This window comes from Ahaetulla prasina, chromosome 1 (genome assembly GCF_028640845.1).
Source record: "Ahaetulla prasina isolate Xishuangbanna chromosome 1, ASM2864084v1, whole genome shotgun sequence".
Classification (NCBI taxonomy): domain Eukaryota; kingdom Metazoa; phylum Chordata; class Lepidosauria; order Squamata; family Colubridae; genus Ahaetulla; species Ahaetulla prasina.
Genome location: NC_080539.1, coordinates 21,274,172 through 21,297,637, shown reverse-complemented (window position 1 = coordinate 21,297,637; position 23,466 = coordinate 21,274,172). Strand labels below are relative to the sequence as shown.

Below are 23,466 nucleotides of genomic sequence, written 5' to 3'. Positions count from 1 at the left end.
GGCGTAGAGGAACACAGTTTGTGTATTTTGTGGCAACAATCCAGTTTTGCCTATTTTGATTGCATGTTTTGAAGGATTCCAATCAAATTCTTTTCAACCCTATGGGAAAAAGTGGGTTTGAATTTGACTGAACTCTGGCTTATTGCCAACATACTGCCATTTACTTCCACCTCGGACTTTACCATAAGATTGTAACCTTCTGTTTTGGTTTATCTAATCTCTTAAGACTGCATTGCTGTATACATATGAACATTTTTTTCTGTCATTTTTAAGGGCCAGCAATATACCATGCTGTTTTATAAAGTTTTATAGGAAAAGGAGCAGTCCATATATGTTAAAAGCTTACTATCTGAAATTGGCAATGAGGAAGCAATATTTAGTGGGGAGTGTTAAGAATATTCAGCATTTGCAGTAGGAGCCAGCTGAGGGCCAGCATCACATTCTTGAAACAAAGAAACAGCTCCCACTGGCAGGAAATATCTGGAGTGAGTACCTTTTAAAAGCTAGAAGCACAGGAGTCCCTCTCTTCGTGGTATAGGGTGTGCACGCACATGTGCCTGGAAGATCTCAGAAGATCAGCCCAACACAATGCAGATGTGAGCTCCGTTTGAGAATTATGGATTTCAATAGGTGAGTGTTTAATACTCAAGATGAGATACTCAGATATTTTCTGCTGAAATCTCTAAAAATCTTGTTTTAGCCGGATCAGGCGGCCCCCAAAGGGTTTCTGATGAAATATATTGGGTGATATTAGCTGCTGAGAGAGGATGGAGTAGTTATCCAATCCAGATTGGGGAAAGGAGCTGTAATTTTAATGGAAAAGAATATATTTTCTGGCAGGGGTGTATATGGAATATGTGCATGTATATGTGTGTCTGTGCATATTTTTTTCTCTACTTTTTACTCGGTATGTACCGTGTTATTAAGTCTTCCAATTCAACTTCAACATGTGCTTGTAAACATTGCATTAAATATTCTCTCTCTCTCTTTCTTTGTTTTCTTGTTTGCTGGCTTTTGGATTGCATAAAATTGAGAAAATAGTCTTTTGAGATTGATTCCTAGGCAGGTCAGTATAGACTTAGCATGCCTGATTTGTAAGGCACATCATATTCTCTGTATGAAATCAGCATGTTGTGAGAACGTTTGCATACACAGCAAGACGCCCCACCCAGAAGTGCTCTGGTATTGACAGGATAAGGAGTCCAACTCAAGAATTTACAGCACAGGGACAGAGAGCTAAAAGGAGAAGATAATATTAATCACAATAACTCCACCAGGGAAAGATGGAAACAGAAGAATCTATTTGTCACTTGATTATTTGCATCTGTGTAGTGGAGTAATTTTCATAGCTATATGTGGGCAGCATATTGATTGGTGTATTCCTAGCAAGAAAAACAGGGTTCCGTTTCAGATTGATTGATTATGTGTCATCGTCCTTGGTGACTCCTGGCGACCGCATAGATTTCCTTCATGACAGTCTTCCCTAACCTGATCTTTCAAGTCTCCCAATGGGGCAGTCATCACAATTATAATAGAGTCCGCCCACATTGCTGCTGGTCGTTGTCTTATTCTCTTTCCTTCCACCTTTCTCAGCTTTGGAGCCTTCTCCAGAGAGTTGGCTCTTCACATAATGTGTCCAAAGCAGGACACATTTGTGCCTTGAATAAGAACTCTGAGTTGATGTGTTTGATGATCCGTTGTTTTCTGGACTGTCTACAGTATTCTCAGGAGTGAGACAGTGGAATAAACAAATTTCTTTGCATGGAGGGAAGTGGAGTTACAAATTTTCAGTGGGGGTACATAATGGTGGCAAAATGAAGCAGAATTCTCTTCTTGGTCACCTAATGGTTAGTTATTTGCAGTCCAGCTATGTAAATCCTGGAGTAGTTACCTCATTTGAATAAGTGAATTGTGTCAAAACAAAAATAATCCTGCACATGTGAAGCGTCCTATGAAGACATTAGAATAAGACTGATGTTGGAGGCAGGAATTTGCAACCAATATTGACGGGTTACTTGAAGGGCTGTCTTTTTCCAAGAATTCTACCTGTTCAATCCAGTATAACAGATTGGGCATGCTGCAGATCCTGTCAGCCACAGAGTGTTGACTGGTAGGAACTAGAAAATGGGCTTTTTCTGCTGCAGCCTCTGCCTAATGGAATATTCTCCCTTCGGGGATTAAAATGGTCCCAACCCTGTTGGCTTTTCCTAAAGTTTTAGAAACCTGGCTATGTACCAGGGCCTGGGGCTCGGAAAGCATTAAGGGCCGTGTTGTTTGACTTTACTATTAGTTCACAGCTGCTGTTTATTCATTTTGTGGATATTTTTTATTGTTTTAATGTTTTTTTATTTCATTGTTTTATCATTTTAGAATTGTAAGCCGCCCAGAATCACTTGGTTCAGTTGGGTGGCTAGACAAATGAAATAAATAGTCCTCAACATTTGCTCAGAAATAAAAAAAGGAATTAGTCTCCGATGGCAAGTGTGAGCGTGAAGACGGGGAGGGAAAAGCTTTCTCATGTGATAGTAAATGCTTTCAGATAAGAAACCCATTGAGTATCCTTGGAGAAATGCCACCTTTTAGTCTCTCCTTTCCTTCTTTTCAGTAATTGTGCAAATTGGGAGGGTGTTAGAGAAAATTTACTGTGAGGAAATAATAGTATAGCAACATCCATTTCTCATGCTTGGCAGCGTTGACATATGTGGACTCCAATTCCCAGAATTCCCCAACTGGGGAAGGTTGGGTAATGAAGATGTTTTCTTCCACTCTTCGTTGCTTGTTGCTCGTGAACCTTTACACCATGTTCCCCTTCTGCCTTTAAAGCAGAGATATCAACTACAACCATACCCAGCTTCAAGTGCTCTGGTGTTCCCAAAATGTTTCCCCGTCTCTAAAGAGGCTTGTTGGCGTGACTTGTGGCAAAACCAAATGGTCTCTCCCAGGCAAAACTCATGAAACCAGAGACCTACCTCAACTGCTACATCCTCAAGATCTTATTATGCTGTTATTGCAAGTCGTTTTGCAGTTAGGAAGAAACTTCTCAATCTTTTTTCTTTCTCTCTCCCAAAGATTTAAAATGTCTATTTGGAAAAGAGATAAAGAGAGGGGAATGTTTCCATTCAATATAATTATGGTCCAAGAATTAATGCCAATGTTATTGAATTTGATTATTAATGCAACGCTTAAGCAGAATCTAAATTATCTTGAGTTGTAATAATTTTAAGGCAAGTGGGTATAATCTGCTTGGACTAGGCAAGACCAAGATAAAGAGATTGTTGCATGCGACAGTGGTGAATATTGATGTAGATTGTAGATTTAGAACAGGGGTCTCCAATTTTGGCCACTTTAAGACTTGTGGACTTCAACTCCCAGAATTCCTCAGCTTTGCTGGCTGAGGAATTCTGGGAGTTGAAGTCCACAAGTCTTAAAGTGGCCAAGATTGAAGACCTCTGATGTAGAAGATTGTTGCATTTAATTGATCTTAAATTTAATTTATATAGAATCAATTACATGCAATAAATAAGATTTCATGTATTTATGAATCCCTCTTTTCAATCATGTTAAAATTTTAAATTTTGGAAAGACTCTAAAGGCCTCCCACCAAAGGTGTTGGAAAGAACATGTAGTTCTGTGGCTTCAGATTGGACCTGGTCTGTAAAGAATTAGGATAAATTATATTGGTATTTGCTCCTGAAAGAGAAGTGAAAGTTAGTGATTGATCTAATCTTTACAGGCACGAAGCTAGGAGATAAGTTAATATTAATACAATTGAAGGTTGTTATTAGCACCTATAATTCCTCCAAATATATGTACTTGTTAAATCAGCTTAGTGGCCTCCTTAAGTGATAGACTGATGAAGATTCTTTTGCTGGGCTTCCTGTCAGTTGAGAGGACCCCATTATAAAATGTTAACACATTGTGTTATGCTGTTATGGATACTTTAAGAAGAGATTGGACAACCACTTCAGTGGTGGGTTTCAAATTTTTTTACTACCGGTTCTGTAGGTGTGGCTTGGTGGGCGTGGCATGGCTTGGTGGGTGTGGCAGGGGAAGGATATTATAAAATTTCCATTCCCACCCCACTCCAGGGGAATGTTACTGCAAAATCTCCATTTCCTCCCGATCAGCTGGGACTTGGGAGGCAGAGAATAAATGGAGGCGGGGCCAGTCAGAATTTTTACTACCAGTTCTCCGAACTACTCAAAATTTCTACTACCGGTTCTCCAGAACTGGTCAGAACCTGCTGAAACCCACCTCTGAACCACTTGTCTGAAATGGTATACGCCACGTTTTCTGCTTGAACTAGAAGAAGTCCAAGGTCCCTTCCCAATCTTATTCTCTTATTCTGTTTGTTTCTCTGAAAAAAAACAACGAACCAGTATCTCAAGGGATACTGCTGCCCCACAGTTGGGCAAAGAGGTACAGAAACATTTTGGTGCCAAGACAGCTAATCATGTACAGGATTGTAGCAATCCTTTAATTGGAAATTACACTTTTGAGTATTCATTTCCAACCGAAATATAGCATGCAAATTAAGTACGGTAAATAAAAATATCTTGCCCAATGCAGATAATTACAGCATCCATTTCTTATAGGTACTATAAGAACTTATGTTGAAAGTTCTTATGTTGAAATCATAGTGGAAGGTTACACTCTGGATTTCTTTTTTAACAGCATAGAGCACGGGTGTCAAACTTGGATGTTTTTTGCCTTTGCACAGCTGGGGTGGGCGTGCTTGCATGTGATGCATCCAGCCTACTGACCACCAGTTTGACACCCCTAACATAGAGGAATGATGGACGGAAAGTGGATGATATTGAATACATAATATTGAATACATAATATTGAATACAGCTCATCCGTCTGGAACCCATACCACATCTCTGACATTAATACTATCGAACGCGTCCAGAAATATTTTACTAGAAGAGTTCTTTGCTCCTCCGAAAACAACAAAATACCTTATGCCACCAGGCTTGAAATCCTGGGATTAGAAAATTTAGAACTCCGCTGACTCCGACATGATCTGTGTTTAACACACAGAATCATCTATTGTAATATCCTTCCTGTAAAAGACTACTTCAGCTTCAATTGCAATAATACAAGAGCAAACAATAGATTCAAACTTAATGTCAACCGCTTCAAACTTGATTGCAGAAAATACGACTTCTGTAACAGAGTTGTTAACGCTTGGAACTCACTACCTGACTCTATAGTCTCTACTCAAAACCCCAAAATCTTCAACCAAAAACTGTCTACTATTAACCTCACCCCATTCCTAAGAGGACTATAAGGGGCATGCATAAGAGCACAAAAGTGCCTACCGTTCCTGTCCTATTGTTCCCTTCATTATATCAAATTAACATAGTTGTTGCATACTTTTACTTATATATAATTTTTCTCTCATGATGAGTTATTGTTTATGTTGATGATTGTGTATACTGTTATGACAAAATCAAATGTTCATCAGTTCCCTTCTCGCAGTCCCTTTTTGTTGGTATTTTGACTGTGCAGGGCTGAGGGACTAAATTTACATGTATAGGCAGTCTCATTTATCAACTGTTCACTGTTCAATTACTGTTTCATCCCATATAATGGGATGAAAACCATAGCTTTGCGACCCGTCTATAAAGCAAAGGAAAGCTGAAATAAAAATGTGATGTTTCATTTAGCAATTGCCTTGCTTAATGACTAAATTACTAGTCCCAATTGTCGCTAAAAACAAGGACTGTGTCTGTTCCCTTGACATCTTACTTCATGTATTGTTGGATTTCAGAATCTGGAGCACTATCATACTTGTATGATGTTTTAAATAAGTGAGATTCACCAATGTATTCAATGGCTGCCATATGAGCCTGGCTTTTCTGCAGCATTTTAATTGATACTACTATAGTATCAGTTACATTATAATTGATACTACTACAGTTTCGCCAATCATAAAAAGGACTGGAATTTATGTCAGGTCATTTCATCAGAAGTTGAGTCAGCATGGAGCCAACCTGATTTTACCACTATTTTTACCACAGTCGTAAGTCAGGGGTGAAATGTAAAATTTGTTACTACTGGTTCTGTGGGCGTGGCTTGGTGGGCATGGCCAACCTTTTTTTTTACTTTTAAAAGCATTTTTTCTACAATCTCTTCAGTTGAAGAGGTTGTAAAAATGCTTTTAAAAGCCTTTGATGATCAGGCAACTCAGCTGGGATCTCCAGAGGAGCCTTTTAAAAGCATTTTTTCTACAACCACTTCGGCTGAAGAGGTTGCAGAAAAAATGCTTTTAAAAGGCTCTGATGATCCCAGCTGATCCGCATGATCATCAGAGACTTTTTTTTTACTTGTAAAAGCATTTTTTCAGTCGAAGAAAAATGCTTTTAAAAGTAAAAAAAAAACAACTTCTGATGACCGCGTGGTTCAGCTGGACATGGGTGGAGGGGCAGGGATTTTTGCTACCAGTTCTCCGAACCACCCGCCGCCATCGCTACCAGATCGGGCGATCCGGTCCGAACCGGCAGCATTTCACCCCTGTCATAAGTCAAGTCACCTTGTGGACATAAATCAATTCATATGATTTTAAGTATAAATTCACTTTCCTCAGTGGCATTTTTAATAAGAAACTGACAAAAAAAATTGCAATTCACAAGCATCCTAATTACGATCACGTGACTGCCAGGGTGGGTGGGTAGTGCAGTGTTTTGTGACAGTTGGAAGTGCTTTACAGACCTTGAAGTCTGAGGGTATTATTTATTCGAACTGTCATTAGACAAATGGTCAGAAGTTGAGGACTGGAAGTATTAGAGATGAGGAAAGGCAGGGGGCAATTATGATCAAGTCCATTTCTCTTGTGGCTCCCAGTTTATTAAACTATCTTTCTGGGAATGGAAATACTTACATTGTATATTGTTGCTTTTTTTAGGGCACTACATTTCTTTCTATCTGGTCCATCAACTTCTGATATTTCTTCCTATGTGGTCCATCAACTTCTGGTTTAAATGTTGGCAGCTGCTGGCTATATTCTAACAGGGAGCTATTGAATTTTCCAGATTACTGTAGCTCAATTCTTTGAATCGTCAACTAAGCAAACCAGGCTCTTCGTATATACTAAACCAGGGGTCTCCAACCTTGGCAACTTTAAGCTTGGAGGACTTCATCTCCCAGAATTGCCCAGCCAGCTTTGTTGGCTGGGGTATTCTGGGAGTTGAAGTCCTCCAGGCTTAAAAGTTGCCAAGGTTGGAGACCCCTGTACTAAGCCATGTATTGGGCAAATGCAAACACCATCCCTTTAATAGATCTAGTTGTGTATTCTGTGTGAGCATGGCTGTAAAATGTAGGCGGTCCTTGTGGCTGAGTTCCATTTCTCTTTGTTTAAAACGAGAAGAGAAAGAGACACAACAGTAAGATGCAGAACCATAGTCAGGAGAGTATCTAAGTGACCTAGAAACTGTGCTTGCAGCCTTGCAAACTGCCAGAAGATCGTGGCACATCAGTCACTTGTTGTTGTTTGAATGGGGTGATACACACTCAGAACAGTGGGTAGTATAGCAGGTAAGCTCCAAATCAGCCAGTAAAAAGCAGCTTACAATGAGCCTGGCTCTCAGTCAGCCTTTTGGGTGCCTCAAGGATCTGTTTTATATTAGCATTTGACATTATTGTCTTTATTGTCTGTGGGATCCAGATGTGGACATACGCCAAGTACAACATTCACTGGAATCAGTGGAAATTTCCTAAGACAAAACTTGCCGACATCCCTCTTGATTGATTTCTGATGGTATAAATGGATCCAACCAGGTGGTTTATTTGGGTGAAATATTTTAAATTTTCTTCAGTTGAATAAATGAATGCTTGGCCTAAGACTGACTGCTGGCTGCCAGCAATTTGGCAGTTCGAATCTCACCAGGCTTAAGGTTGACTCAGCCTTCCATCCTTCCGAGGAGGGTAAATTAAGGACCCAGATTGTTGGGGGCAATAGGCTGACTCTGTAAACCGCTTAGAGAGGGCTGTAAAGCACTGTGAAGCGGTATATAAGTCTAAGTGCTATTGCTGTAATTGGCCTGTGATGAAGTACAAGGTTATTCTTGCACAGTGGCCTCTTAAGTAAGAAAAAAACAGAGTCATAATTCTAAGTTGGAAATGCTGATAGGATTGACACAGTACATCCTTCCAGTTATTGAAGTCCTAACTGTCTTGTAAAAATAATTGATTTATTGTGAACAACTTAATTTTGAATAGTAAAAACTATACTTTTTACTGTATGTTTTGTTTCCCTAAAATGCTGTTCTTCAGAGGTTTCTGTCTTTTTTTTCTCAAGAAATGAGAGAGAGAGAGAGAGAGAGAGAGAGAGAGAGAGACCAAGTTCCTTCTTTTTCTTTTCCTGTTGCTTATTTTAGGAAACCATTGGAGAATGTTAACAACCTCTGTTTTCTTTGAGGAGTACTAATTTAGAACTTTTAGGTCAAGTATTGATAAATTTACGACCAAACATCACATTTTTAAATATTCAACAGTACACAGTGATGCAAGATGGAGATCAATAGTCTTTGTTCCAGAATCGTACTGCTAGGCGACTTGAGATTTTCCATAGCTGGAGAAAAATGGCGAAGAAGAACAGTGCTGGAGAGTTTTACCCAGAAATCTAAGATTTTAATAAGCTGTCTCTGTTTCTCTTTTATGGCTCTTTCCTGCCTCACTTTCTGTTTTCAGAGTAAATTATGCAACAGTGCATAATTTCACTCAGAGCCGTGTTTATATCCTGTAGGGTTTGCAAAAAATGTGAGTGTGTTTGGCTGCTCTATGTGACTCAGGAACCATGAAAGAAAAAAAAGTATGGTTGAGAAGGAACGAGACACAGCTGCAAAGAATCAGATGAAAGGTAAGATAGCCAGGGAGGTTAAGAGAGATTGTCAAGTTCTGAGCAGAAAAATTGCTGCTTTTTTTGTGGGGGAGGGGGGCTACTATGTTAGATCATGACTGTTGCTGGATCTGACCACTAAAGCCAAGTAAGAAAACATGCTTCACTTAACCATAAACTCTTGGGAAAAATGTAATTTCCCATTACTTTGAAAGTCTGGTCACCAAAGTTTGGATTCTACATTCTCAAAATATGTATTAAATAGAATAACAGAGTTGGAAGGGACCTTGGAGGTCTTCTAGTCCATGGGTCTCCAATCTTAGTAACTTTAAGGTTTGTGGACTTCAACTCCCAGAGTCCTCTTCTAGTCCAACCCTCTTCTTAGGCAGGAAAACCCTAAGGAAGACAAAGGGTGCCGTCAGCTAGGCAGTGTCGTCTGGCGACGCCCAGGGGAAGGGCCTTCTCTGTGGGGGCTCCCACCCTCTGGAACGAACTCCCCCCAGGACTCAGTCAACTTCCGGACCTCCGGACCTTCCGTCGCGAGCTCAAGACACATTTATTCATCTGTGCAGGACTGGCGTAGATTTTAAATTTTATAGGGGTTTTAAATCGGTCTTAATATTTATATTTCTAGTTTTAATAATTGGGCATTAGAATAAGTTTTTTAATGTTTATTTTAAATTGTATATAAGTGTTTTATATGCCTGTGAACCGCCCTGAGTCCTTCGGGAGATAGGGCGGTATATAAATATGAATAATAAATAAATAAATAAATAAAATAAATAAAATGGTTATCCAACATTGGAACTACAGGTAATCCTTGATTTACCAGCACAATTGAACCCAAATTTTCTGTTAAGCAAGCCAGTTGTTAAGTGACTTGTGCCCTATTTTATGACTTTTTGCCGCAGCTGTTAAATGAATCACTGCAGTTGTTAAGTGAATCATACAGTTGTTAAGTGAATCTGGCTTCCTCCGTTGACTTTGCTTGTCCGAAGCTGGCTGGGAAGTGCGCATAGGTTAATCACATGAACCCTAGGACATTGCAGTTGTCATACATGCTGTTGTGAAGCACCTGAATTTGATCACGTGACCATGGGGATGCTACAACAGTTGTAAGTGTGAAAATTAGTTGTAGACATTGTAACTTCTAACGTTTGTAAATCAAGGACTACCTCTACAGTAAATGGCAGTGCAAATGATCTAAGAGTTTCTTGCAGAGAAAATTTTGAAAAAACTAAAACATTGGAATCTTTTACTTGAGGATCAAAGCTTTAAAGAGGGACAAGATAGAGATTGATAAACCTGTACTTACGACAGCTAAGTGCTTCATAGAAGCATCGAGTGGGAAGGGATCACAGAGATGATTAAAGATTGAGTACCAGTTGTTCGTTGTGACATTTGGGTGGGAAAGCAATTGATTTTGGACTGCCCAGGAATATCTGCAATGCTGCATTGGACAGTTGAATACTTGTCTAGAAGCATACAGGTTGTCTTCGACTTACAACGGTTCGCTTAGTGACCGTATGAAATTACAACTGCCCTGAAAAAATTATTTACGACCATTTTTCACACTTAAGACTATTGCAGCATCCTCATAGTCATGTGATTTACATTTGGATGCTTGAGATCCTGATTCAGATTTATGACGGTTTGCAGTGTACCTTTTATAACCTTCTGAGAAGGAAAGTCAATGGGGAAGCCAGATTCACTTAACAACTGTGTTACTAATTTAACATCTGCAGTGATTCACTTCACGAAGATGGCAAGAAAAGTCATAAAATGGGGCATAACTCACTTAACTAATTTCTCACTTAGCAACATAAACACTGGGCTCAATTGTGGTTGTAAGTTGAGGACTACCTGTATTTGGTCTGCTGCATCAGAACTCCTCTTCTAATCATTATTTATTAAACTTGTATACCATCTGACTCTCCATTACTTTTGGTATTATCTGCAGAAAATGTTGTTTAAGAGACAAAGATGCTTCCACATAGCCATTGGCTTCATCCCTCTTATAACTGCTTTGCTCGACTTCCCATTACCTGACTTAAAAGAACAGCAACCAGTTGGGGCCCCATCCTTTCCCTGCTGTGATTTCTTTTCATGGAGATGGAGAAATTAAAATCACAAACGGCCACTAACTTGCCCCTTGGTGAAACTGGAGAATGGAGGCAAGATGTTGAAACACCAAGCCCCAAGTGGGTGGGGGAAATACCAACAGGCAGGAGGTGGAAGGAGGTAGGAATTTCCCTTAATGGGAATACCCCATCCTGTAATTTCAAAGAAATTACAAAACAATCTTTGCCAAATTTCCTGTGAAGCCTAAATTAAGCCAATAAGTTAATCATCTCGGCTTCCCAAGCCTCCTAGGAACTCTGCAACATTGTGGTGGCACTATATATCTCAGATCAGTTTAGGTGACAAACTCGGTACTATAGCTTAATGGAGAACTTAATTAAGTGAAGATAATCATTTATCAAGTAATAATTTATAATCATTTATCAGTTAATCATAATTTATTAGGGATGCGGTGGCTCAATGGCTAAGACGCTGAGCTTGTCGATCGAAAGGTCGGCAGTTCAGCGGTTCGAATCCCTAGTGCCAGATAATGGGGTGAGCACCCGTTACTTATTTATTTTATTTATTTATTTATTTATTTTGTCACAACAATATATGTAGGTATTATACAAAAAGATTATATAGTATATAAACACATATATGAGTAAATATAAGGAGGTATAAGCATATATATATATATATAGAAAGAAGAAAATAAAAACAATAGGACAGGAACGGTAGGCACGTTTGTGCACTTATGCACGCCCCTTATGGTCCTCTTAGGAATGGGGTGAAGTCAATAGTAGAAAGTTTTTGGTTAAAGCTTTTAGGATTATGGGAAGAGACCACTTGTCCCATCCACCCATAAATAAATAAATAAAATTTAATTTAATTTTTTAATTTAATTTAATTTAATTTAATTTAATTTATAAATGGAATACTTGTCCCAGCTTCTGCCAACCTAGCAGTTAGAAAGCACGTAAAAAATGCAAGTAGAAAAATAGGGACCACCTTTGGTGGGAAGGTAACAGCGTTTTGTGCGCCTTTGGCATTTAGTCATGCCGGCCACATGGCCACGGAGACAGCGCTGGCTTTTTAGCTTTGAAACAGGGAAGAGCACCGCCCCCTAAAGTCGGGAACGACTAGCACATATATGCAAGGGGAACCTTTACTTTTAATCATTTATCAGGCTGGATTACTACCTGAAATAAAAGATACAGGATTTATGTTTTGCTCTAAATTGTTACTTGCTTTTTTCTCTCTTTCAACCAGAAATATCTTTTGGTTTCTGAAGAAGTTATGAGTTTATCTTTCATCCTGTTCTTTCTTCTCAAGCTTCCATTTTGTATGGTTGATTTGGTTTTTCTTACACATACAAAATTCAAATTTCAGGAAATTCTGGTGGAAGAACTTGGAATATATACAATGCTTGCTTTTAAGCACTTTTTACAAATATGAAGTTACATTATTATTTTACAAAATGTATTGTGTATTTTTTTATTTGTCCATAAAACTATATTTTGTGCATTATGGCAAAAAATGTACTTGGAGGCAATAATTATGGGCGTATTGTTTAAATTTACTTTAATATACTATTGTTTGTCGCAATGAAACTGCAAATCTACCACCTTTTATGCTTGTTTAGACGAAGTAGACAGGCCAAAAGGTAAATTTGTAACAGAAGAATTTGTATTGTATTAAACAAAATGAATACAAAAAAATTATCAATCAAGCAGCTTCAACAAGCACTACTTTCTGGGAAAGTAGCTAAAGTGGGTGAGGGGGAACCAAGGCACAAAATGTACATTTTGCTATATCAGTCATTGCTGAACGTAATAGGCATTGTTGTATAATCCATTTTAAAAATAGAACATATGTGTTGAAAAGGTGCTTTATACTCCATAAAGTGAAACAATATTGGCAAAAAATTAAATTACAAATAGAAGATATTATAAATCAACATATAGAAATGAGGCCAGAAATATTTTTACTGGGAATAATTCCAGGGTCATATGAAAAAGAAATACGGTATTTAAGGATCCACATAGTTACAGCAGCACGAATAGTCTGCGCACAGAACTGGAAAAATAACAATATACCATCTGAAGACAATATAATTAGAAAAATCATGGAATGTGCAGAAATGGATAAGCTTACGAAGGAGATACAAGAAAAAGAGGAAACAATATTATTTAGTATGGGAGAGATGGTATAAATGGTTGGAGGAAAATTGGGGAAAAAGTGCAAGGAAAGATTAAACAACGGATAAACTAGGAGTAGAAATAGAAGAACAAATAGGAAGAAACAGAAATTGTGGAAAGGAAATTGGGTACACGTGTATATCTAAGAATAAATGTAAATAAAATAATTAGAAATAATATAGTGATATATATATGATATATTAAAAATATATGTATAAAAGATACATTAGGATAAGAGAGAGAAAATGTATAAGTATTGATCACTAGCGCGAAACTTGGAAAGAAGAAAGTGTCAATATTTCTCTTTTGTTTTTGTTTTTGTTTTTGTCTTTTTTTAAAAAAATCTGTTTAATAAAAATTATTTTTAAAAAAAGAAAAGGTGCTTTATACTAGTATGTAAATACAGGTAGTCCTCAACTTACGACCACAATTGAGCTCAAAATTTATTTTGCTAAGTGAAACAATTGTTAAGTGAGTTTTGCCCCATTTCACAACTTTTCTTGCCACATTTGTTAAGAGAATCACTGCAGTTGTTAAATTAATAACACAGATGTTAGATGAATTTGGCTTCCCCATTGACTTTGCTTGACAGAAGGTCACAAAAGGGGATCACATGACTTTGGGACACTGCAACCATCATACATGTGAGTCAGTTGTCAAGCATCCGTAAGTCATGTGACCATGGGGATGCTGCAACAGTCATAAGTGTGAAAAATGGTCATAAGTCACTTTTTTCAGTGCCGTTGTAACTTTGAACGGACACTGAACGAACTGTTGTAGGTCAAGGACTACCTGGATGCTATTCAGCTATCCTAATTACAATATTCTTACGTGCTTTTTCCATTATTTCACTTTCTATCAACTTGTACAATTTCACCTTTTTCTTTTCCTTTTTCTTCCCAGGGTTTCAAACAGCTGTAAGCTACATAGTTTTATGCGGTGTTTTGTTGCATCATTTTAACTGACTTTAATTCCGAAGAGGAATGACAAAATAATGACTATGCTACAGTATTGTTAAAGAGCAATACTGGAAATTGCCTTTGAGAACAATGGCTATATTCAGAAAAAAGTCAAATTTTATTTAATAATAATTCCAATTCCTATTCCTACATGCGTCAGAGGCGCCTTCTTTCAGAATATTGCTGATTTTGCAAATTAACAGCATTTTAATGGTACACGTATGTTTTCATAGCTACATATTGGTCAACTTCGCGCTCTCATCAGGGGTGCATTCACTTGTACTCCTTTTATCCTACTTTTTCAGCAGTTTCTTTTCATTTGGCCATTTCAGGGTACGCAGATTGACTTTTCCTTGCCAGCCTAGGCCCATTCCTAAGTATTAATTTTAATCCTGTAATTGTCATGCCAACTGACCTCTTTTCCATATTTTCCTTCCATGTTACTTTAGTTTTTGGTTTCGCTTTTTTTTTGCCTCCTGTGGCTGAAATGCTTGTGCTGCATTAAAATGCATTAATCAGTACATTTATGCAGGTTGCATTGGGAATTCTTTAAATAAATGCTTTTATTTAATCACTTGCAATCAGTGAATATATATGTGTGTGTATACAAATTAGTATATGTAAAGTAATTCTAGAAACACTAATCCTCCTTGCCTAAATCATTGTGTGGGTGTTTGATCAACCCTAGCTGGTATTTTATTTATAAACAGTTGCTAATGGTTGGATTTTTAAAAATTTCTGTAGCTTGACTTTCATCATGAGTTCCGAGTTAAACGTCCCCGTAGACCCTCCTTCTTCTACCTGTTGTGCTGAGCCCACCGGCAAGGGCATGGATTACCGGGACTGGGTCCGTCGTAGCTACCTGGAGCTGGTCACCTCCAATCATCACTCTGTTCAGGCCCTTTCATGGAGGAAATTATACTTGAGTCGAGCCAAGTTGAAAGCTTCCAGCCGGACCTCTGCTCTCCTCTCTGGATTTGCCATGGTATGTTTTTCTCGCTGCTGGACTATCACGAGTTTTCAGATCTGTGATCTGCGATTATTACTGTGGAACGGAGTTCCTTGAGATCTTCACTATGTTCTCTAATACAGGTAGACCTTGACTTACAACCATAATTGAGCCCAAAAGTTTCTGTTGCTGAGTGAGATATTTGTTAAGTGAGTTCTGCCCCATTTAACTGCTTTTCTTGCCACGGTTGTTAAGTGAATCACTGCAGTTGATAAGTTAGTAACCCAGTTGTTAAATGAATCTGGCTTCCCCATTGACTTGGCTGGTCAGAAGCTTGCAAAAGGGGATCACATGGCCCCAGGACATTGCAACCGTCATAAATATGACGGCATGCAGCCAAACATCTGACTTTTGATCACGTGACCATTGGGATGCTGCTGCGGTTGTAAGCATGAAAAACGGGATAAGTCACTTTTTTCAGTGCCGTTGTAACTTTGAATGGTCCCTAAACGAACTGTTGTAAGTTGAGGACTACCTGTATTTAGATGTAACATAGCTAACCTGTGATCAGAACTATCCAGAGGAGCATTAAAAGTTTGTAATGTAAGCATAAAGCCAGTCTTTTATTGCAGAATTATGATAAGCAAATGCTCATTTTTAAATGATAAATGCACTTCTCCATTCCGTTGCTTTCACATCCTGTTTGTCAATTTTCTTTTCGGTAAAACATACAAAGCATGCATGTCCAGTTCCTTTGTGGGAGGTACTTTTAAAATAGTTTAAGAACTGTCACATGGCTGTAGATTTAGGGTATATTCTGGGCTCTCTTTTCACTGCATGTGCTCAGAAGCTATAAGATTGTTGTTTGGATTCATTTGTCTTGGTTCCTTTTGTGCAGCAAGTTGTACTTGGTGGCCTAAATGGACACTCTTGTGATTTCTGTTACATTGGAGATGGCAACTTACAAACTATGTGACTCCCCAGCCTTCAGAACCCTGAAGCTGGTATCATAACACTAACATTTAGCAGCAAAGATAATTTCTTGATTTTAAAAAAGAAAAGGTGCTTTATACTAGTATGTAAATACAGGTAGACCTTGACTTACAACCACAATTGAGTTCAAAATTTATTTTGCTAAGTGAAACAGTTGCTAATGGTTGGATTTTTAAAAATTTCTGTAGCTTGACTTTCATCATGAGTTCCGAGTTAAACGTCCCCGTAGACCCTCCTTCTTCTACCTGTTGTGCTGAGCCCACCGGCAAGGGCATGGATTACCGGGACTGGGTCCGTCGTAGCTACCTGGAGCTGGTCACCTCCAATCATCACTCTGTTCAGGCCCTTTCATGGAGGAAATTATACTTGAGTCGAGCCAAGTTGAAAGCTTCCAGCCGGACCTCTGCTCTCCTCTCTGGATTTGCCATGGTATGTTTTTCTCGCTGCTGGACTATCACGAGTTTTCAGATCTGTGATCTGCGATTATTACTGTGGAACGGAGTTCCTTGAGATCTTCACTGTGTTCTCTAATACAGGTAGACCTTGACTTACAACCATAATTGAGCCCAAAGTTTCTGTTGCTGAGTGAGATATTTGTTAAGTGAGTTCTGCCCCATTTAACTGCTTTTCTTGCCACGGTTGTTAAGTGAATCACTGCAGTTGATAAGTTAGTAACCCAGTTGTTAAATGAATCTGGCTTCCCCATTGACTTGGCTGGTCAGAAGCTTGCAAAAGGGGATCACATGGCCCCAGGACATTGCAACCGTCATAAATATGACGGCATGCAGCCAAACATCTGACTTTTGATCACGTGACCATTGCTGCGGTTGTAAGCATGAAAAACGGGATAAGTCACTTTTTTCAGTGCCGTTGTAACTTTGAATGGTCCCTAAACGAACTGTTGTAAGTTGAGGACTACCTGTATTTAGATGTAACATAGCTAACCTGTGATCAGAACTATCCAGAGGAGCATTAAAAGTTTGTAATGTAAGCATAAAGCCAGTCTTTCATTGCAGAATTATGATAAGCAAATGCTCATTTTTAAATGATAAATGCACTTCTCCATTCCGTTGCTTTCACATCCTGTTTGTCAATTTTCTTTTCGGTAAAACATACAAAGCATGCATGTCCAGTTCCTTTGTGGGAGGTACTTTTAAAATAGTTTAAGAACTGTCACATGGCTGTAGATTTAGGGTATATTCTGGGCTCTCTTTTCACTGCATGTGCTCAGAAGCTATAAGATTGTTGTTTGGATTCATTTGTCTTGGTTCCTTTTGTGCAGCAAGTTGTACTTGGTGGCCTAAATGGACACTCTTGTGATTTCTGTTACATTGGAGATGGCAACTTACAAACTATGTGACTCCCCAGCCTTCAGAACCCTGAAGCTGTCTGGTATCATAACACTAACATTTAGCAGCAAAGATAATTTCTTGATTTTAAAAAAGAAATAAGGATAAAAATGGGTATGTTATTTATCATATTTACATGGCTTCCCATTTCACAAAATGTGACTCTGGGTGGGGAGGGAGGGAGGGAGGGAGGGAGGGAAGGAAGGAAGGAAGGAAGGAAGGAAATAAATTTTGGCTTTGCACCATTTAATGTGCTTAGTGACATCATTGTGTCATTACCTTATGGATTGCGGGGAAATGCAACCCTTAGGTGCAAAAAACTTCTGCCATTATTCTACACCTTACTTTAACTTACCTTAATTTACCTTACCATACCATATCAGGCCATGCCATGCCATGTTTAGGAACCTTCCTTCCCAAACCATAAAACAAAATCATGTTAGCAGCAGAGTCATGGATTAAAACAAATTTCAATACAATTAGGTTTATTGGTGCTTAAAAAGATAGCATTAAGTGGATGACTTCTTTTCATTTGACCATCTTCCCTTCTAGCCTGGCAACATGCTTACGTAATTTGTCTCTCCAATGGCAGTCCAATCTAAACCCAATCAAATTGATTGGTTATGTGCCATCAGATCAGTGTTGATCTCTTAGCAACTAGGTAGATAACATTTTCTCCATGATGATCTATCCTTAACCTGGTTTTTCAGGTCAAGCAAATAGTCACCTCTTAATATGTTATTTTGCAGGTGGCAATGGTTGAAGTCCAGCTTGAGATGCAGTACCAGTATCCCCAAATGCTGCTGATTGCCTTTAGTGCTTGCACCACCATTTTAGTTGCTGTCCATCTCTTCGCTCTACTTATCAGCACTTGCATCTTGCCTAATGTGGAAGCAGTGAGCAACATCCACAACCTGAACTCCATCAGTGAGTCTCCCCACGAACGTATGCATCCATACATAGAGTTGGCATGGGGTTTTTCCACTGTTTTGGGCATCCTTCTCTTTCTTGCCGAGGTTGTCCTCCTATGCTGGATCAAATTTCTGCCAGTGGACTCCGTGTTGAGAAATGACAGCACTGTTATCCAGAAAACCAGTCAGCATACAGGCTGGCATGCGGCTCTCATCTCTACTATAATTATGGTTCCTGTGGGGATCATCTTCGTCATCTTCACGATCCATTTCTACCGGTCGCTTGTCCGCCACAAAACAGAACGCCACAACCGAGAGATTGAAGAGCTCCACAAACTGAAAGTGCAGCTAGATGGGCATGACAGGGGTTTGCAAGTTGTGTGACAAACAGATGCTTTTTTGTTGCTACATTCATGTTCAGCTGAGGGTTTTTTTAGCAGCAGCAGCAGCAGAAGAAGAAGAAAAGCATGATAGGATGTTTAGAATTCTATCTTTCTCTGATGCCAAAAATTTGGCTGCTTTTTATTGAGGCCCAGTTCAGCTTCCCTTTGGTTCTTCATCCTACAGCCAACATAACCATGTTTATAAAATTGAAGGCTACTTAACTACATTTGGGCAGTCATTCTTTCCACTTCCATAACTTGAAAACAGTTTATATAGCTGGATGGTTGTGATGCATTTTAATTGCTGCTACTTGTAGTTATTTTTTGAGGAAGTGCATGGAGTAAGGGAAAACTCTGTCTTACTGGCAAGGTTTACAAGCATTCCTTTGGGAGGGAGTTTGTACATCATCACATGCAAATAGGAAATTGGAAATTGTGGAATGTGTCTGCTTTGCGATTTCACACCCAGAGAGTATTTCTGAATTACCGACAAGGATAGATTCAGTTTGAGCCAAGAACTTTTACTCTGCCTGCCTTGTTTTCTTTGTTTATTATTTCATATTGCTTCTATAAAGTATTTTTTCATTGGAAAAAAGGAAAAACAGCCCTTAGCCCAAAAATCCCCATGTTTTTGGTTAATGAGAATTTTTAGGAAACTATGGCAGTACTTTTTCTTCTAGATGCTAATGATAAAAGAAGAAGATACAATATGTTAAATTTAGAAATCTCTCTTGATTGCACAACAGAGTTGTATGTGTAAGGTTGTAATTTTAAAACATCACAGCCCTGGGGATCCAATTCGTTACGCTGCAGAAAGCCTCAAAGCTGATACCATTCTCCAATATCAGAAGACAGCTGGGATGTGAAGTACAAATGTTGATTGATGCGCAAAGTTATTTTATGATATAGAAATACTGTAATAGTGTCATGATGTGGACAGTATTTGGAAAAGGCCTTTTTGCAAGTCCAAGAATCCTTGTTCAAACCACAGTTCTATACTTTCAAAGAATTCTGTCTTAGCAAAATGTGGATGATTTCATTTAGCTCTATTCAGTCTGGGAAAATTAAATTTTACCTTATGCATTTTAATTTAATAATAAGAGATCCTATTAATAAACAGGTATCTTTCAAAACATGCCCTATTTACATGAGATATCAATGTCCTACTTCACAGATCTTACAGTATGTATAATCAAAAATTACTGTATTTTGCAAATAAGAGGATAATTGTATGATAAATTACAAATACATTTCCCCAAAGGTTTTTCTTATGCAAAATTAGGGATACTTTGAAAAGAAAAAATAGAACATAAAATATAATCTCTGCTGATAAATTGTTCAAAGTAATACCTCATCCCTTATTTTCAGTGGTTTTCTTGCCAGATATATTTCTTTTAGTATAATTAATACATATATATATTCATTGTATGTGCATTTTCTGCAAAAGACATACTAGTTGCGAAACTACATAAAGTACCAGTTATTGAATACTTCAAAACAACTCTTGTACTGCTTTTTATAAAAAAAACTCAAGTCATTAATGATTTAAATAATATGTATATTGGTCTGAGTATTTGTGTATCTTCAAATTAGGCCTAAATCACAAGTCTGATATATAGCTGGAAATTGAGACTCTCTGAAAACTGCAGTACAACAAATAGATTATATGCAGAATTTACATGGCAGTAGAAGAGCCATATATTCCTGTAGTTTTAAAAAAAGTTTCTCAGGAGCAGCTGATTGGATCTGGATTAAGTTTCACTTTAGTTTTATTACAATAATTGGGACAAGCTCATGTCCTTTGATATCAGCAGGGCTAAAATCTAGCACAATCTATTCTATATGCTATCTAGTGTAATCAGCAAACTAACTGTAAACTCCTATTTAGGTTTGAGTCAAATATTGCCCAAAATCATACTGTACAGTATTGTCTACGGAGATTCTCAATCATCCAGGTCATGGTTGTCCCGAAGGTGCTTTTTTCCCCAAGAGCTGAAGAAGCTTCTTGGATGAGAAGCGAAATGTCTTCAAAGAAAAACCAGAAAGTCCAGTTGCCTCTTGAAAAAAAGAGACTGTACAGTATTTGATTTTCTATTCCTAGCATGGAGGGGAAAAGGAGGGAAGGACACTGGCTGACATATCCTGGTAAACTATGGTATATTAAATAGCAATACATTCTTTAATTCTGTATAGCACATTTAATGAATTAATTTGAACTACTCTAAGCGCCACAGGTTTGGTTCTTTTACAGTAGAGATTGTGAACCCAGGACCAGGGATGAAATCCAGCAGGTTCTGGAGAACCGGTAGTGGAAATTTTGAGTAGTTTGGAGGACCAACAAATACCACCTCTGGCTGGCCCCAGAATGGGGAGGGAATGGGGATTTTGCAGTATCCTTCCCGTGGAGTGTGGAGGGAATGGAGGTTTTGCAGTATCCTTCCCCTGGAGTGGCGAGGGAATGGGGATTTTGCAGTATCCGTCCCCTGGAGTGGGGAGGGAATGGGGATTTTGCAGTGTCCTTCCCCTGGAGTGGGGAGGGAATGGAGATTTTGCAGTATCCTTCTCCTGGAGTGGTGAGGGAATGGGGATTTTGCAGTATCCTTCCCCTGGAGTGGCGAGGGAATGGGGATTTTGCAGTATCCTTCCCCTGGAGTGATGAGGGAATGGGGATTTTGCAGTATCCATCCCCTGGCGTGGGGAGGGAATGGGGATTTTGCAGTATCCTTCCCCTGGAGTGGTGAGGGAATGGGGATTTTGCAGTATCCGTCCCCTGGAGTGGGGAGGGAATGGGGAGTTTGCAGTATCCTTCCCCTGGAGTGTGGAGGAAATGGGGAGTTTGCAGTATCCTTTCCCTGGAGTGGGGAGGGAATGGAGATTTTTGCAGTATCCTTTCCCTAGAGTGGGGTGGGAGTGGAGATTTTGCAGTATCCTTCCCCTGCCACGCCCACCAATCCACACCCACAGAACCAGTAGTAAAAAAAATTGGATTTCACCACTGCCCCGGGCCGTGAACCAGTTCTGATCTGTGGCCTATTGGGAACTAGAGCTGTGCAATTGGCGGGCAAGTACACAAAGCTTTATTTGTGCATGTGCAGGATTAGGTTGCATATGTGCAACCATCCTCTCTCCCCCTGCTGCTGCTGCCAGTCCATGGACCCAAAAAGGTTGGGGACCGCTATTTTACAGAGAGTATACAGTAGCTAGAAGAATATTTTTAAAAATTGAAGGAAAAAGAAGCCAACTAAGAAATAGAAGTGGAATGGATTTTTTATCTTGTTCGATATCTTATCTTCAAAAAAGGGAAAAAAAACAGATCCAGGAAACTATAGACCTATCAGCCTGACCTCAATACCAGGGAAGATTCTGGAAAAGATAATCAAGCAATGAATCACTGAACATCTAGAAGCAAACCAAGTAATAACCAAAAGCCAACATGGGTTTGTCAAAAACAGATCATGCCAGACTAATCTTATTGCATTCTTTGACAAAATGACAAAATTAGTGGACCAGAGGAATGCTGTCGATATAATTTACTTGGACTTCAGTAAAGCATTTGATAAAGTAGTCCATAACCTACTACTAGATAAAGTAGAAAAATGTGGGTTAGACAGCACCACCATCAGATGGATTCGTAACTGGCTGACCAACCGCATTCAACGTGTAGTCCTCAACGGAACTATATCCACATGGCGGGAAGTATGCAGTGGGGTACCCCAAGGCTCTGTTTTTGGCCCAGTACTCTTCAACATCTTCATCAATGACTTGGACGAGGGGATAGATGAGGAACTCATCAAATTTGCAGATGACACCAAGCTGGCAGGAATAGCCAACACTCCAGAAGATAGGCTCACGATACAGAAGGATCTTGACAGACTTGAACACTGGGCGCTAACTAACAATAAAATTCAATAGTGAAAAACGTAAGGTTCTACACTTAGGCAAAAAATAAATAAATGCAGAGATACCATATATGTGGTACCTTGCTCAATAGTAGTAACTGAGAGGGATTTTGGAGTCCTAGTGGATAACCATTTAGATATGAGCCAGCAGTGTGCAGCAGCTGCCAAAAAAGCCAACAGAGTTCTGGGCTGCATAAACTGGGATAGAATCAAGATCATGTGAAGTGTTAATACCACTTTATAATGCCTTGGTAAGGCCACACTTGGAATATTGCATTCAGTTTTGGTCGCCACGATGTAAAAAAGATGTTGAGACTCTAGAAAGAGTGCAAGGAAGAGCAACAAAGATGATTAGGGGACTGGAGGCTAAAACCTGAAGAAAGGTTACAGGAACTCAGTATGTCTAGTTTAATGAAAAGAAGGACTAGGGGAGACATGATAACAGTGTTCCAATATCTCAGGGGTTGCCACAAAGAAGAGGGAGTCAAACTATTCTCCAAAGCACCTGAGGGTAAAACAAGAAGCAATGGGTGGAAACTAATCAAGGAGAGAAGCAACTTAGAACTAAGGAGAAATTTCCTGACAGTTAGAACAATCAATAAATGGAATAACTTGCCTGCAGAAGTTGTGAATGCACCAACAGTGGATTTTTTTATATATATATATTGATTGATAGTACTAGATTCTGGTTACTACGTGAAGCAAAAAAGCCTTTGTTTTCTCCTTTTACAAAGATGAATTTTTTGCCATTTGTTTTAAGGAACTGAATTCTTGAACATTATGAAAAGAAAGTTTGATTAATTAGAGTTTGTTCCACTGAAGTCTTGAGTATTATTAAGACTTTTAACACAACAGCACAAGACACCACAACCTTTATTACCATCATTTTTATTTTATTTTCACAAATCCAAATAATCAC

General features: G+C 38.8%; 2 protein-coding genes across 2 annotated transcripts; both read left to right on the top strand.

Moving 5' to 3' along the window:
- On the top strand, positions 1 to 15,144 carry LOC131188804 (protein orai-2-like). Its single transcript, XM_058164367.1, has 2 exons — positions 1 to 630; positions 14,808 to 15,144. Exons 1-2 carry the CDS (start codon positions 617 to 619, stop codon positions 15,127 to 15,129), a joined length of 336 nt encoding a protein of 111 aa, XP_058020350.1. The 5' UTR covers positions 1 to 616; the 3' UTR covers positions 15,130 to 15,144.
- A 1,045-nt stretch (positions 15,145 to 16,189) lies between these two features.
- On the top strand, positions 16,190 to 20,423 carry LOC131188801 (protein orai-2). Its single transcript, XM_058164362.1, has 2 exons — positions 16,190 to 16,434; positions 18,104 to 20,423. Exons 1-2 carry the CDS (start codon positions 16,207 to 16,209, stop codon positions 18,647 to 18,649), a joined length of 774 nt encoding a protein of 257 aa, XP_058020345.1. The 5' UTR covers positions 16,190 to 16,206; the 3' UTR covers positions 18,650 to 20,423.
- The last annotated feature ends 3,043 nt before the right edge of the window (positions 20,424 to 23,466 follow it).

What these genes read in the sequence shown, in the direction of transcription:
- LOC131188801 (XM_058164362.1), top strand. Translation starts at nt 16,207, where the DNA reads ATGAGTTCCGAGTTAAACGTCCCCGTAGACCCTCCTTCTTCTACCTGT. An exon ending in TCCTCTCTGGATTTGCCATG is followed by an intron (nt 16,435 to 18,103) that starts GTATGTTTTTCT and finishes GTTATTTTGCAG; the next exon opens with GTGGCAATGGTTGAAGTCCA.